A 14,129-nucleotide genomic window follows, 5' to 3' on the forward strand; every position below is an offset into this window, starting at 1 on the left:
GAAGGTGATTGTTAAAAATGCAAACTCTGCTGTGCCCCTTTCCTAAATCTACAAACCAGAAGTTCAATGCCATGGCTTGAAAACCTTCACTGACATATTTCTCAAGTGATTTATAAACATATTAGAGTTTGAGAACCATTGGTTTTAAGATTTCTAGCATTAGTTATTACAAGGAAAAGTGGGATAATAGTCTTAGTTTTAATTGGAAAGTACAATGATGTCATTTTAATGTGAGTCATTTATTCCTTGAGTATGGCCTAGAAATCTAGAAGACCTAGTTTCTATTCCTCTAATTTAATGTATGTGAAGTTGTATATTTAATTTTCCTGGGCTTTGCTTTCTTGCATCTGGAAAAATAAGGTGGTTGGAGTTGTATGAATCTATCCAATATATAAACGTTTTCTTTCCTTTAGTCCGCTTCCGGACAACAACGGGGCTTGATTCTGCAGTAGATCCTGTCCAGATGAAAAATGTCACCTTTGAGCATGTTAAAGGAGTAAGTTAAAAAGTTTACCTTGACCTCTTCAAACATTAACTGTAAAAGGTCAATATTTGATTATAAAGGTGCGATTAATAGAAAATACATGTATTGGTATTTGCCACCATTTCCTGATGCGGAACTCCTAAAACTCATAATTTCCTAAGTGATGAGAGTCCTGGGAGCATCTTTTGTTCAACTATTTGGTCTTCGACCACTGTTTCTGATGAGAACTTCTAAATCCCTTGGAATATTCTGGGTGATAACAGTGTCTTTTGTTCTAATGAGGTGTCTGTTGGTGGGCTTCCAGATAGCTTTAGGATGGGGACTAGTTTCTAGAAAGACCAAACCTTCATTGGATGTGCGGAACTTTCTACCCCACCTCACATTCTCTGTAGGAGGGAAAAGGGCTGGAAATGCAGTTAATGACTGTACTTACACGATGAAGCATCCATAAAAATCCTACCACTTAGGGTCTGGGAAGCTTCCAGCTGAACATGTAGTGGTGCTGGGAGAGTAGTGCATCCTTAGAGGACGTGGAGGATCTTATTGATCTTCATAACTTCAGTATCTAAAACATCTGTATCTCTTTGAAATATATTTTTTAAGACTTTATTTATTTTTAGAGAAGGGAGGGAGAAAGGGAGATAAACATTGATGTGTGATAGATACATCGATAGGGTGCCTCTCATGCCCCTACCAGGGGACCTGGCCACCAACCCAGGCATGTACCCTGACTGGGAATCAAACCGGTAACATTTTGGTTCACAGGCCGGCAGTCAGTCCACTGAGCCACACCAGCCAGGGCAGGTTAGATTGTTAATATGAGATTTTCCTTGTTCTGTGAGGTAGGCCTTTAATGCTGTGAATTTCCCTCTTAGGGCTGCTTTCACTGCGTCCCATAGATTATGGGTGGTCACTTCTCATTTTCGTTTGTCTCAGGGTACCTTTTGATTTCTTTCTTGATCTCATTGTTAACCCATTCATTGTTTAGTAACATGTTATTTAGCACCATGTGTTTTTGTATTTTTCAGTTTGTGTGTGTGTGTGTGTGTTTTTTTTCTATAATTGATTTCTAGTTTCCTACCATTAGAGTTAGAGAAGATATTTGAAATGATTTCAAGCTTCCTGAATTTATCAAGGCTTATTTTACAGCCTAATATGTGGTCTGTCATAGAAAATGTTCCATGTGCACTTGAAAAAAAATTTATATCCTGCAGTTTTAGGGTAAAATGCTCTAAAAATATCAGTTAAATCCATTTGGTCCAATGAGTCATTGAAGGCCATTGTTTCCTTACTGATTTTTTTTTTCTTTTGGTCTGGAAGATCTGTCTATTGATGTTGATGGAGTGGAGTGTTAAAGCCCCCTAAATGAATGTCTTAATCTTGATCTCTCCCTTTCTTGTCCATCAATATTTGCTTTATATATTTAGTTGCTCATTTGTTGGGTGCATGAATTTTTACAAAGGTTATTTGGAGCTCCTATGTTGAAAGTGTTGCTACTCCAGCTTTTTTGCTTGTTTTCATTCACGTGAAATATATTTTTCTGTCCCTTTACTTTCATTCTCTGTGTCTTGTTCTGAGGTGGCTTTCTCATAGACAGTATATGTATGGGTTTTGCTTTATCCATTCAGCTACCCTACGTCTTTTGATTGGAGCGTTTATTCCATTTACATTTAAAGTGGTTTTTGATAGGTGTGTACTTACTGCTATTTTATTCTTTATAATTATGTTCCTCTGTTTTTCTTTTTATAGGAGTCCCTTAACTTTTCTTGTAATAGTGGTTTGTTGGTGATGAACACCTTCAGCTTTTTCTTGGAAAACTATTTCTTATTTAATTTTAAATGATAGCCTTGCAGGGCAGAGTAATCTTGTTTGTAGGTCCTTGACTCACATCACTTTGAATATTTTGTGCCATTCCCTCTGGCCTGCAAAGTTTCTGTTGAGAAATCAGCTAACAGACTTATGGGAGCTTCTTTGTACATAACTAACTGCTTTTTTCTTGATACTTTTAAGATTCTCTCTTTATGTTTAACCTTTGCCATTTTAATTATGAAGTGTCTTGGTTTGGGCCTTTTTGGGTTATCTTGTTTGAGACTCTGTGCTTCCTAGACTTGCGTACCTTTTTTCTAACTAGGTTAGAAAAGTTTTCAGTCATTATTTCCTCAAATAGGTTTCCAATTCCTTGCTCCCTCTCTATTTTCATTTCTGGTACTCCTCTGATATGGATGTTGTTAGGCTTGATGTCCCTTAGACAATTCTCATGTTTTTCAATTTTTTTTTTTTTTTTTAGCAGTAGTCATGTCTTGGATAAACCTCATTGGCTATGATACCACCACTGCATAAAGCTCAATTCTTTTTTCTTTATGGTGCTCTTCTTGGGTGTTTTCTGCTACCTTTCCCCCAAGTCACTGATTTGGTTCCCTGCTTTATCTCATCTGCTGCTGATTCATCTTAGTGTATTCTTCATTTCAAATATATATTCTTCATTTCTAACTAGTTCTTTTTTATGGTTTCTATGTCTTTTTTTAAAAAAAGATTTTATTTATGTTTAGAGAGAGGGGAAGGGAGGGAGAAAGAGAGGGAGAGAAGCATCAACGTGTGGTTGCCTCTTGTGCGCCCCCAACTGGGGACCTGTCCCACAACCCGGGCATGTGCTCTGACTGGGAATCAAACCAACAGCTCTTTGGTTTGTAGGCCAGCACTCAGTCCACTAAGCCACACCAGCCAGTGCTCTATGTCCATTTTTAATGCTTACCGTCTCTTAAGAGTTCATTCATTTTCTTCCTAAGTTCTTTGAGCATCATTATAACCATTGCTTTGAACTATGTATCTGGTAGCTTGCTTACCTCCATTTTATTTAGTTCTTTTTGTGGGGATTTCTCCTGTCCTTTCATATAGGACATGTTTCTTTGTCTCCATTTTGGCAGCCTCTCTTATGTTTCTTCCTCTGTGTTAGGTAGATCTGCTGTCTCCCAGTCATGATATTGTGACCTTATGTAGTAGGTGTCTTGTGGGGCTCAATTGTGCAGTCTTCCTAATCATCTGAGCTAGGTGCTCCAGGAATGTCCCTAGTATGGGTTATATGAGCCCTCTTGTTGTAGTTGAGTTTTGGTTGCTGTTGGCCTATTCGTGAGTGGTGTCGGCCCTCAGGCTCGTTGGCTGTGAGGATTGACCCTGAGACTGTGTCCGAGCTGCTGTGCTTGTGCTGTGCATGAAGTAGAATTCACCCCAGCAGGATGTGGTGCTTGCTAAGGTCTCCGTTTTCATGTGCCACCTCTGGAGATCATTGGGTTGTACTCTGGTGTGGTCTGAAGCCCATCACTGGGTATGTTGGCTCTGGGGTCTTTTGGGAGGGACTCTGATGCAGGTTAATGTCAGATGCTGCGTGTAACCAGCCTTGGGTTACCTGTCAGGAGCTATGAAGTGATCCACAGAATCTATCTGTCTTTGCTGGGGCTGGGTGTGTGTGGGAGGGGCCAAGCTGCTACCAAAGCCTCCTTCCACGAGCTCTGAGCTTGTGGGGCAGGTTAGCAAGTAGCTCAAGGTGCCCTGAGAGCCACCTCTACCTGCCAGCTGCCTATTAGGCTCAGTTATTGGAAGAGCCTATTGCAGTGCCTGAATCGCATGAGCTAGGTTCTCAATGAGTGGTGTTTACCTGATTGGTGCAGATTTAAATTTGGTGCCAGTGCTAGGTCTGAGGCCGCTCAGCAAGTCTTATGGCATGCCAAGGCCAGACCTCCCACCTGGGACCCGTGGACCTTTGTGGTGGGGCAGGGTCTTAGAAAGTCATTGTGATGAGGCCTGCAGAGTTCCCCAGGCTAAAACCAACCAAGATTAGGCCGTGTGGAGCAGGAGCTCTGCACTGGAATGGAGGTGTGGCTCAGGTGCACAGGGAAAAATGGCCTTCCCCTCCTGCCCCATAACGTGTGTCTTTCCATGTGATTGGCACTGTTGAAGCCCCCTGTACCATACCAGGGACCCAGCCTAGAGTCTGCAAAAGACTGGGAGCAATCCTGGCTGGCCAGGGCCTCCAGGAGTCAGCAGGGAGGCTGTTGCCTCTACCCAGGCTGATATTGTATGGAGGGAGGAACTGACCGTGGATGGTGTGGGAGAGGGACCAGCACAGGGGTGCTTGCTGCTGTCACTTCAGCCCTCCTCCTGAAACCACACCACTTACTTTCTCCCTTTATGATTCTGGTCCACCCCCAGCAGTTGTTCCTCTGTAGAGCCCTGGGTGATTGCCAGACTGATAGTCTGTGCACTGACCCTTCAAGAGGGCCATCCTACTTCACACAGGTGGAATCCCCACTGATTTTCACAGCCATTCAGAGAAAGACAAATACTATATCATCTCATTTATATGTGGAATGTAATGAACAAAATAAATTGAGAAACAAAGTAGAAACAGAGGCATGGGTACATGGAACAATTTGAATGCTGTCAGAGAGGAGGGGAGAGAGGGGCCACTGGATCAAAGAAGGTGAAGGGATTAGCCAAAGAACGTATTGTATATGCGTAACCCATAGACGCAGATGACAGGGTGGTGGTGGCCAAAAAGAAGAGGGAGTGGGGGCTGGAGGAGCGGGGTTAAGGGGGGGCGGGGATGGGGACATCTGTAATAGTGTCAACAGTAAAAATTTAAAAAAAAATTTTTTTTAATAGATATAAGTGCCCACACTGACACATTTGTAATTTTAATTGGTAACCAACATTTGTAAATTGGAGAATTACATCCCTAAAAAGATTTTGGGTTTTTTTCCATAGAGAATTTAAGTCTCTGGAGCACTATGTCTGTATTTCATGTTACAGCCAAGTTATGGTTTTAGCCTCTTTAATAGACTGTTGTTTACTAGTTTAGCATTGCCACCACTGTTTAATAACACCCATCCTTCTGCACTAGTTTTTGGTATCATTCTGGCACTAGTTGTTTGTATTTGTGACTTTTATAACATGCTAACTAGGAAAATTGCTCACCATATCTGATAGGCCACTTTTGTAATCTTACATCAAGAGTTATTAAAGTTGAGCTAATGTTCTACTCATTTAACTTTGTTGGCCAGACTGGACTTCATTCTCACTAGGCATGATAATATTTTGGAGATTAAATCTTCTAAACTGTTTGCCATAACCCTTTACAAAACAGTATCAGTACACTATAGCTTAATTTCAGTCACTAACTTTTGGCATTTGTTAGAAACTGAATCATTTATAATCTAGGAGTAATTCCTTACAATGAAACAGCCTCATAATTACAAAATAATGTTTGAAGTTAAACATAGATTTCTTATCATTAATACAGTATAGCAATATACTACTATTAACATATGATATTGTAATTCCACATAATTTGTCCTTGAAGCTTATAGCCAGGTCCAAAAAATATTCTGGATTTGAAACTTACTAGATTGAATGCCACTGAAACATTTGACCAGAATTTTGAATATAATAATTTTTGTTAACTGTAGGAAGCACTGTTTTTTAAAAATGTTAAGTTAGCCATGACTGACATAGCTAAGTTGGTTGAATGTCGTCCCCAAAACTAAAAGGTTTCCCGGTTCAATTCCTGGTCAGGGCACATGCCTAGGTTGCAGGCCCAGTCCCGGTTGGGTGTGCCGAGGCAACCAATTGATGTTTCTTTTACATGTTAATGTTTCTCTACCTCTCTTTCTCCCTCCCTTCCCCTCTCTAAATATAAATAAATAAAACATTTTTAAAAAATGTTAAGAAGTTAAACATGCCTTTTGTTGAGATATGCAAGGAGATTTTGCATAATTGACAGTAAGGGCCAGGAGGAAACTCTTTGTGTATTTATAAAGGGGTACTTTTGTATACCCCTTCTACGGGGTGGGGGTGGGGGGGACTATTAATTTCCAGTTAAATTTACAATTTCAAAAGAGGATTCCTTGATAATTAATCATTATTTAAAATTGTTTGGTAAATTGTGTCACTTCAGGTGGAGGAAGCTAAACAAGAATTACAGGAAGTTGTGGAATTCTTAAAAAATCCACAAAAATTTACTGTGCTTGGAGGCAAACTTCCAAAAGGTAAGATACCTTTCCTTTATCAGACTTGTCATCAAAAAATTCTGTACTATATTACTAACTCATTTTTATCAGATTTAACTGATTAAAGCTTAGAGTTCTTAATTGCTATTTTATAAAACAGTGCTCATTCTGAACATACTAGTCTGTAACCTTTTGGGGGTAATTTTGAATGTTATCATTTCAAACTTTAAGTGAATTTGCAAGAACAGGACAGAGATCACTGTACTCAACCCAAACTCAACAATTTTAAATATTTTGTCCTGTTTGCTCATTCACTTCCTTTGTGTACATGTATTTTTTTTTTAATAGTTGAGAGGAAGTTAAAAATATCATCATGCATGCTCCTTTACTCTTAAATATCTCATTGTATATTTCTTATGAATAAAGATATTTTTGTTACACAACTTCAGTACAGTTATTAAAATCAGGAAATTTAGCATTGATCCAAAACTTACCAAATTCACAATCATATTCAAATCTCAGTTTTGTCCCAGTCATACCCTCTGTCACCCCAGGTTTAGGACCCAGTCCAGGTTCACACATAACATTTAGATTTTTCTTTAATCTGAAAAAATTCCTCAGTCTTTTTTTATGGGGATGAGGGTAGATGTGTTATGATCTTAAAAACTGTGTGGAGTACACCTGAATTTGTAGAATGTCATCAGTTTGGTTTTGTCTGATGTTTTCTTACAATTACTCAATATGATTTTTAATTACTATGTGACATTGTGATTTATAATAAAAAATATATGTAGTCTTTGTACCTGTTTCTAATACAGAGCTCCTAAAACTCTTGGAATTTCATTGTGAAGAGAGCAATGAAGGTGTGTTTTTTGTATTAATGAGCTAACTTCTGGAATACACCCAAAAGTTGTCAGGAGAACCTACCCTGTGCTTGGAAGGGTGGAATATTTAGCATTGCCAACCCACCCATCTCCCCACCCTGGGTAGTGAGAGGGGCTTGGTGTGGAATCACTGCCCAGTGTCCAGAGATTTAATCAAGCATGCCTGTGTGATGAGGTCTTCATGAAAAGAGAGGAGGATGGGGTTTGCTTGCCCTACCATCTGCCTCATCCACAGTTATGTATGTTATAATAAACCAGTAATCTGCTACGTAAATGTTTCTCTTGAGTTCTGTGAGCTGCTCTAGCAAATTAATCATACCCAGGGAGGGAGATGCTGGAACCTCTGACTAGCTTGTTATCAGAAGCATAGGAAACAACCTAGTCTTGTCACTGAGATCTTAAGGAGGGAGAGGAGACTGAGTTCTTACCCTGTGGAATCTAATGCTATCTTCTGGTAGATAGTGTCAGAATTGGGTTGAAATGTAAAATAACCAACTGAGGTGAGAATTGCTTGTTGGTGTGAAGGAAAAACCCTCATCCTAGAATTTTGTGGAGAATTGTAATGACTTTATGGTGTCCTTCTATATGGTCGTACTGTACTTTAACCATTTATATTGAACTTTTAAATATTTCTAATCTTTTACTGTTAAAATTAGCACTGTGATGATCACCTTAATATCTTAAGGCGTTCACATGCTTATTTCCTTAGAACAAATTCTAGTTTTATTCATTTGTCATTTATAGATTATTGTAGATTCCAATGCTAGAAATTGAGTTGGTGAGTTAAAAGGGGTCACTCCTATTTTTAAGGCTTGTGTTTTATATTCTGTAGTATCTGTACTGAGAATGTTCAATAGTATGTAAAAATAATATGCATGAATCTTTGCTAATTTAGGGTTCGTTTATTAAATCAACAGTGTAATGTTGTAGGAAGCAAGTTTAAAACTGTAAAAACATTTACATTTTTCTTTCTGATCACAAGGAATATTTTATAAATTTGTGGAAAAATTTTCAGATAGTAAGATAAAATCTACAGAAATTGATAGATGATGATTTAAACCAGTTAGGAACCACAATGACATGAAAATACAAGAATGGTCTTTTTTTTTTTAATTTAATCCTCATCCAAGGATATGTTTATTGATTTTAGAGAGAGAGGGAAACATTCATGTGAGAGAAACATCAATCGGTTGCCTCCCACACACACCTCCATTGCAGAAATAACCTGCAACCTTTGGGTGTACAGAGTGATGCTTCAGCCAACTGAGCCACCTGGCCAGGGCCAGGGATAGTCTCAAGGGTATTTTTGAACTTTATTTAAAGTGAGCTTTTTTAATATTAAAATACAGCATTAATACAGTTTTGTTGCCTTTTTAAAAGTAGCCTGGAAAATGAAAAAATTATATAAACCAGGGAATTCTATTATTCTAATGTATGAAAAACTTGTTGTTATGACAGTTTTCAAACATGGAAGAGTTAGAAAGAAAGTTGTAGGCATTCACTACTTTACATCTAAATACTTCGTTATGCATCATTCAAGCATAAGGACATTGTCCTAAATAAACAATAATTTATCCTACCTAATAAAACTAACCCGATTTTCTTTTATAAAATATTTTATTGTTTATGCTATTAAAGTTGCCCCGCCCTGTTTTCTTAATATCGTGTACTCTTCAGTATTTTTCAAAATTTCATCAGATGTTTCTAGAATTTTTTAAAATGTGTTTTTTGTATCAGAGTGTCAAGTTTAAGGTTCATGCATTATATTTGTTGTCTGGTCTCAAACTTTTTATGTGAATTTTATTTCATTTGTTTAGTGATAAGTTTCTATTCTTTTCAAGATTCAGTCTTGTTTATGTCTAATATGTAGACAATATTTAGATGACACAGGAAAATGAGTTATGTAGAAGATCCTAAGTGAATCATTAGTGAAGACAACTGTGTGTTCTGTTTCAAAATATTGGGTATTGATGTGCCTTTAACTTCAAAATTATAAAAATCAATAATTATTTGGTTTTGAGATTTATATCAGGATTTGTTTTATTTAAATCATTATTATATACTTTTATTTTTCCCAGGAATTCTTTTAGTTGGACCACCAGGAACAGGAAAGACACTTCTTGCTCGGGCTGTGGCTGGAGAAGCTGATGTTCCTTTTTATTATGCTTCTGGATCAGAATTTGATGAGATGTTTGTGGGTGTGGGAGCCAGCCGCATAAGAAATCTTTTTAGTATGTTTTAATGTATCTTTTCTATAATACTATTTTCTTTTTTTAATTTCAGGGAAAGAGGGTTTCTTTTTTTTTTTTTTAGATTTTTAAAATTTATTTTTAGAGAGCAGGGGAGGGAGGGAGAAAAAGAGGGAGATCCATGGCTGGTGTGGCTCAATGTATTGAGTGCTGGCCTGTGAACCAAAGGATTGCCAGTCCGATTCACAGTAAGGGTGCATGCCTGGGTTATGAGTCAGGTCCCCGGCTGGGGGTGCTTAAGAGGCAACCATACACTGATATTACTCTCCCTCTTTTTCTTCCTCCATTCCCCTCTCTCCAAAAAATAAATAAAATCTTAAAAAAAAAAAAAAAGAACAGAGAAAGAGAGAGACACATCAGTAGGTTGCTTCTCACATGCCCCCAACCTGGGACCTGGCTGACAACCCAGGCATATGCTCTTACCAGGAATTGAACCGGTGACCTTTCGGTTTTCAAGACAATGCCCAACCCACTGAGCCACACCACTGAGGGCAGAAGAGGGTTCTTACCCTTTCTTTGCTACTTGATTAAGACTGATAGCTGAAATAGCTGTTGTGGGGTTCTGTTTTCAGGTAATTTCATGTGTGAAATAAAACAGAACTGTACTTCTTTCACAAATACAGCTAGTAGTAGTGTTAGATGTGGTTGGGGGCTGTGGAAAAGGTGTATTTTAAAAAAAAAATTGAGTTAATCATTTCTATAGTATGTAATTAACCTCAAACGATTGTATATGGTTTCTACAGCTGGGAATAACGAGTGAATAGAATGCTCAGTTGTTGTTATTTTATTATATATCATACTTTATGTTACAATTTATTTTTCTTCTGATGCTATTGTCCTTTAATCAGAAAAAAAGAACACCTTTTTTGGTGTGTATTTTCTCCCTAATGAATGTCTTTTGTTGATTTTTGACAATCTTACAGGATTTTAATATTTATATGATCAAAAAGTGTTGATTTCATTAAACTTACTTGAATCTTTTCTGTTTTCCTAGGGGAAGCAAAAGCAAATGCTCCTTGTGTTATATTTATTGATGAATTAGATTCTGTTGGTGGGAAGCGAATTGAGTCTCCAATGCATCCATATTCAAGGCAGACAATAAATCAACTCCTTGCTGAAATGGATGGGTAATTGACTCTTCTTGCCTTTGGAATATGGCAATATATTTGGTAACATTCGAGAGAGAGGAAAGATGTTATGTTGATAGGCAGCAGAGTAGTCCCACATGAAAAAGTCAAGACAAACTAGTCTCAGGATTGTATTGTTTTTCATTCTAATCGGGTAATTAAGGTGCCAACTTCTTTTAATTGGTGATACCTACACTTTTTTATTTATTATATTGTGACAGGAAGGCAGCAATTTTTGCTGAGATTATAGCTTGTTTGGAAATGTAAGGAGAAAGTATGCTTTTTTCTGCACAATTTGACCAGACTTGAGTGTTGAAATAGATTAAAAGCTTGCATCAGCATTCATAATATACAAAGCAAGAGTTGGGGTTGCTCTTAAAGAAGCAAAAATGTTTCTTATATATATGAGACATTTTGGAACCAAATAGGAAGTCTAGAAACAAATAATTTGAATAGATAGACTTGAAAATAATTTTTCAAAAATTAGTCAAATGCTGAAACTTTGTGTCAGGACATTTCTTCTGAAGTACAACCAATATTGTGCAGGTATCTAATTGCTAATGAGTTGGTGCTTTATTATCAGTTGTATTGATGTACACTGGCCTAACATTTGTTCCTTTTAAAGAAGAGAGATATCATTTGGGACATAAATAAATATTAGTCCATTCTCTGCTGTTATTAAGATTAATGTTAACACTTCTGTGTAGAACATTTCTATATGTGTGTTTTAATTTTTAGTGAAAAGGTACTTTTTTTTTAAATAGGTTCAAACCCAATGAAGGAGTTATCATCATAGGAGCCACAAACTTCCCAGAGGCATTAGATAAGTAAGTATTAAGAGGAAATTTTTGTGAAGTACTGATACAAGCTGGAACATGGATGGACTTTGAAAGCATTATGCTACGAGAGGGGAACCCATCACAAAACATCACATATGGTTCCATTTATATGAAATGTTCAGTATACGTAAATCCATAGCAGTAGGAAATAGATTAATGGTTGCCAGAGACTGGGGAGATTGAGGAATGGCTACCAGTGGATATGGGGTTTGTTTTTGAGGGAGGATGAAACTATTCTACAGTTAAGATTGTGGTGATGGTTGCACAGTTCTAAATATATTAAAAAGCCCTGGATTGTGCACTTTATTTATTTATTTTTCAAATTATAAGCGAAAGTTTATTTAGAAAGTCACAGAGGTAGAAAAGGTGAGCCCGCTGGGCTGCATGGTCTTAGGAGAAACAAGTTAACAGAGGCAAAAGAAGGGCCCTTGGAGCTTAGGAAAAAGAAAGGCAGAAAGACTATGCCTGGTAAGGGAGGGGTAAGACACTGGCATGCTTGAGAAAGAGAAAGTGCTCACTGATAATTCACTTTTCAGTTGGTGGCATGTGAGATATCTCATTAAACCTATTAAAATAACCTTCTGACAACTTAGATACCACACAAACTTTTGGGTGGAAAGCATTTTTAAAATAAAATTACTGTAGCTTTAATTTGTGTTGATTTTATGATAGAAGTTAACCATCTTTTTATTTGATCTAATAGTTTGTCTTTGCCTGTGACTCTAGTTTAACATTCTATACTTCCAGCAGTTAAGATGCATATGTAGCTCTCACAATAGACATGTATCAAATTATTTGTTCCTTGCCTGACTGGCACATTTTTGTTTCTGAAGATTGTATACTATCTAGATGCACACACATATCTATGTATACCTTTGTTCTGCCTTCTGGTTATTGAAGTTTATTTGAGCTATTTTTGCAAGGAACTATCTGAATACTAATATTCAAAACTCCTTCTGATCTCCAGTTGCATTGTCTTTCCATCCTCTCCTTAGAGTGGTAGTCGTGGTTAGCTTGACCTTCAGCATAGACAGCTTATTAATTTTCTTTTCTTTTTGGGTTCTTCCTTTAGCGCCTTAATTCGCCCTGGTCGTTTTGACATGCAGGTTACAGTTCCAAGGCCAGATGTAAAAGGCCGAACAGAAATTTTGAAGTGGTATCTCAATAAAATAAAGTTTGATCAGTGTAAGTCTAATTCCATGATACAAACATTGTTATCTTTATAACATGATAATATGTCAATCCACCATGTTTGTCCTTCTTACTTAATTGCTATCTTAAAATACCATTTCTTTGATGTCTTTTCCTTCCACTTATATAGCCTTTAAAAGAAAGTCCGTTTTATAATTAATGTATATCCAAGAGATGTTATCATTTTGAATCCTGCTTTTAATGAAAGTTTTCTTTTGAGTATCCAGATGAGTAATACTCAAAGATGAATGCATGTATGTTTCTTAAGATGACTGTAAAATATGAAATGATAGAAAAAGCACCAGTATATTATGAGCACAGTACCTCATGATATAATCACTCTGGTGCCAAAGGAGGGGAAAGCCACCTGTAAAACAAAACACGTAGAAAGGAAATGTCGTGGACCAGCCTGAGTAATAAAAATAGCTCTTAAAGTTGCAGTATTTTCAAAGATAACAAAATCAAGTCATAAAACCAAATATGTTTCCCATAGTAAAGGGTGTTTTATGTCCAAACTATTCCAAGATGAAATTTAGAAAACAAAGTGTTGTCTGTGAGTATGCTTTTTCAATTTGTTGTTAGACCAGTAAAGATAATAGATCATTATTGAAGGTTCTAAAGGTTATTTGATAACTCTGAATTTTTTTATTTTTTACAAAGTTATTTAAACTTAAGAACTTTTGTGATTGTCCCAATGACAATTGTAATGGCATAGTTAATAGCAATTTTGGCTTTTTTCCCTTAGAATTTAGTGAAGTTTATTTTTTAGTTTCATTGAGATTACTATTTTAAATTATAGTTCATGGTGGCTATTTTCTTTTTTCTTTGGAAATTTGAGTTATTTGTGACAAATTTTGTGTTAATCATTTTGTAATTTTAATATTGTGTTGATATATCTATATAGCTGTTGATCCAGAAATCATAGCCCGAGGTACTGTTGGCTTTTCTGGAGCTGAGTTGGAGAATCTTGTGAACCAAGCTGCATTAAAGGCAGCTGTTGATGGAAAAGAAATGGTTACCATGAAAGAACTAGAGTTTTCCAAAGATAAAATTCTAATGGGTAAGCTGCTTATTTTATCTTTCTATCTCATACTATTCAGTATGTTAGAGAATAAATTCTTCATTTTGAGAGGTTATAAAAAACAAAGGTATAGTAACATGAAAATAAATATTTGAATGTAGCAAAGCAATTTGGCCTCTTACAGGCAAATATAGATCATATAATTATACTTCGGGGGGCATGGGTGCCCATGTTTTTACTGTTGTCTTAAATTGCTGATTAAAAAAATAGTTAATTTTACTCTTTTCAGTATTTTTTATTTTAAAATGTGATTGATTTCAAAACAGGTTAGT

The 14,129-nt window shown here is 36.7% G+C and overlaps 1 protein-coding gene across 1 annotated transcript in view; it reads left to right on the forward strand.

Annotated features, from left to right (window-relative positions):
- Positions 1–14,129, forward strand: part of YME1L1 (YME1 like 1 ATPase) — a 53,102-nt gene that overhangs the window by 32,582 nt on the left and 6,391 nt on the right. Inside the window, exons 8-14 of the mRNA XM_090266640.1 lie at positions 414–496; positions 6,435–6,525; positions 9,449–9,601; positions 10,614–10,746; positions 11,511–11,573; positions 12,658–12,770; positions 13,681–13,836. Coding sequence (XP_090122766.1) covers positions 414–496; positions 6,435–6,525; positions 9,449–9,601; positions 10,614–10,746; positions 11,511–11,573; positions 12,658–12,770; positions 13,681–13,836 — 792 coding nt within the window. The remainder of the gene's footprint in view (positions 1–413; positions 497–6,434; positions 6,526–9,448; positions 9,602–10,613; positions 10,747–11,510; positions 11,574–12,657; positions 12,771–13,680; positions 13,837–14,129) is intronic.

This window comes from Furipterus horrens, unplaced genomic scaffold, assembly GCF_987537825.1.
Source record: "Furipterus horrens unplaced genomic scaffold, mFurHor1.1.pri manual_scaffold_2, whole genome shotgun sequence".
Taxonomy (NCBI): domain Eukaryota; kingdom Metazoa; phylum Chordata; class Mammalia; order Chiroptera; family Furipteridae; genus Furipterus; species Furipterus horrens.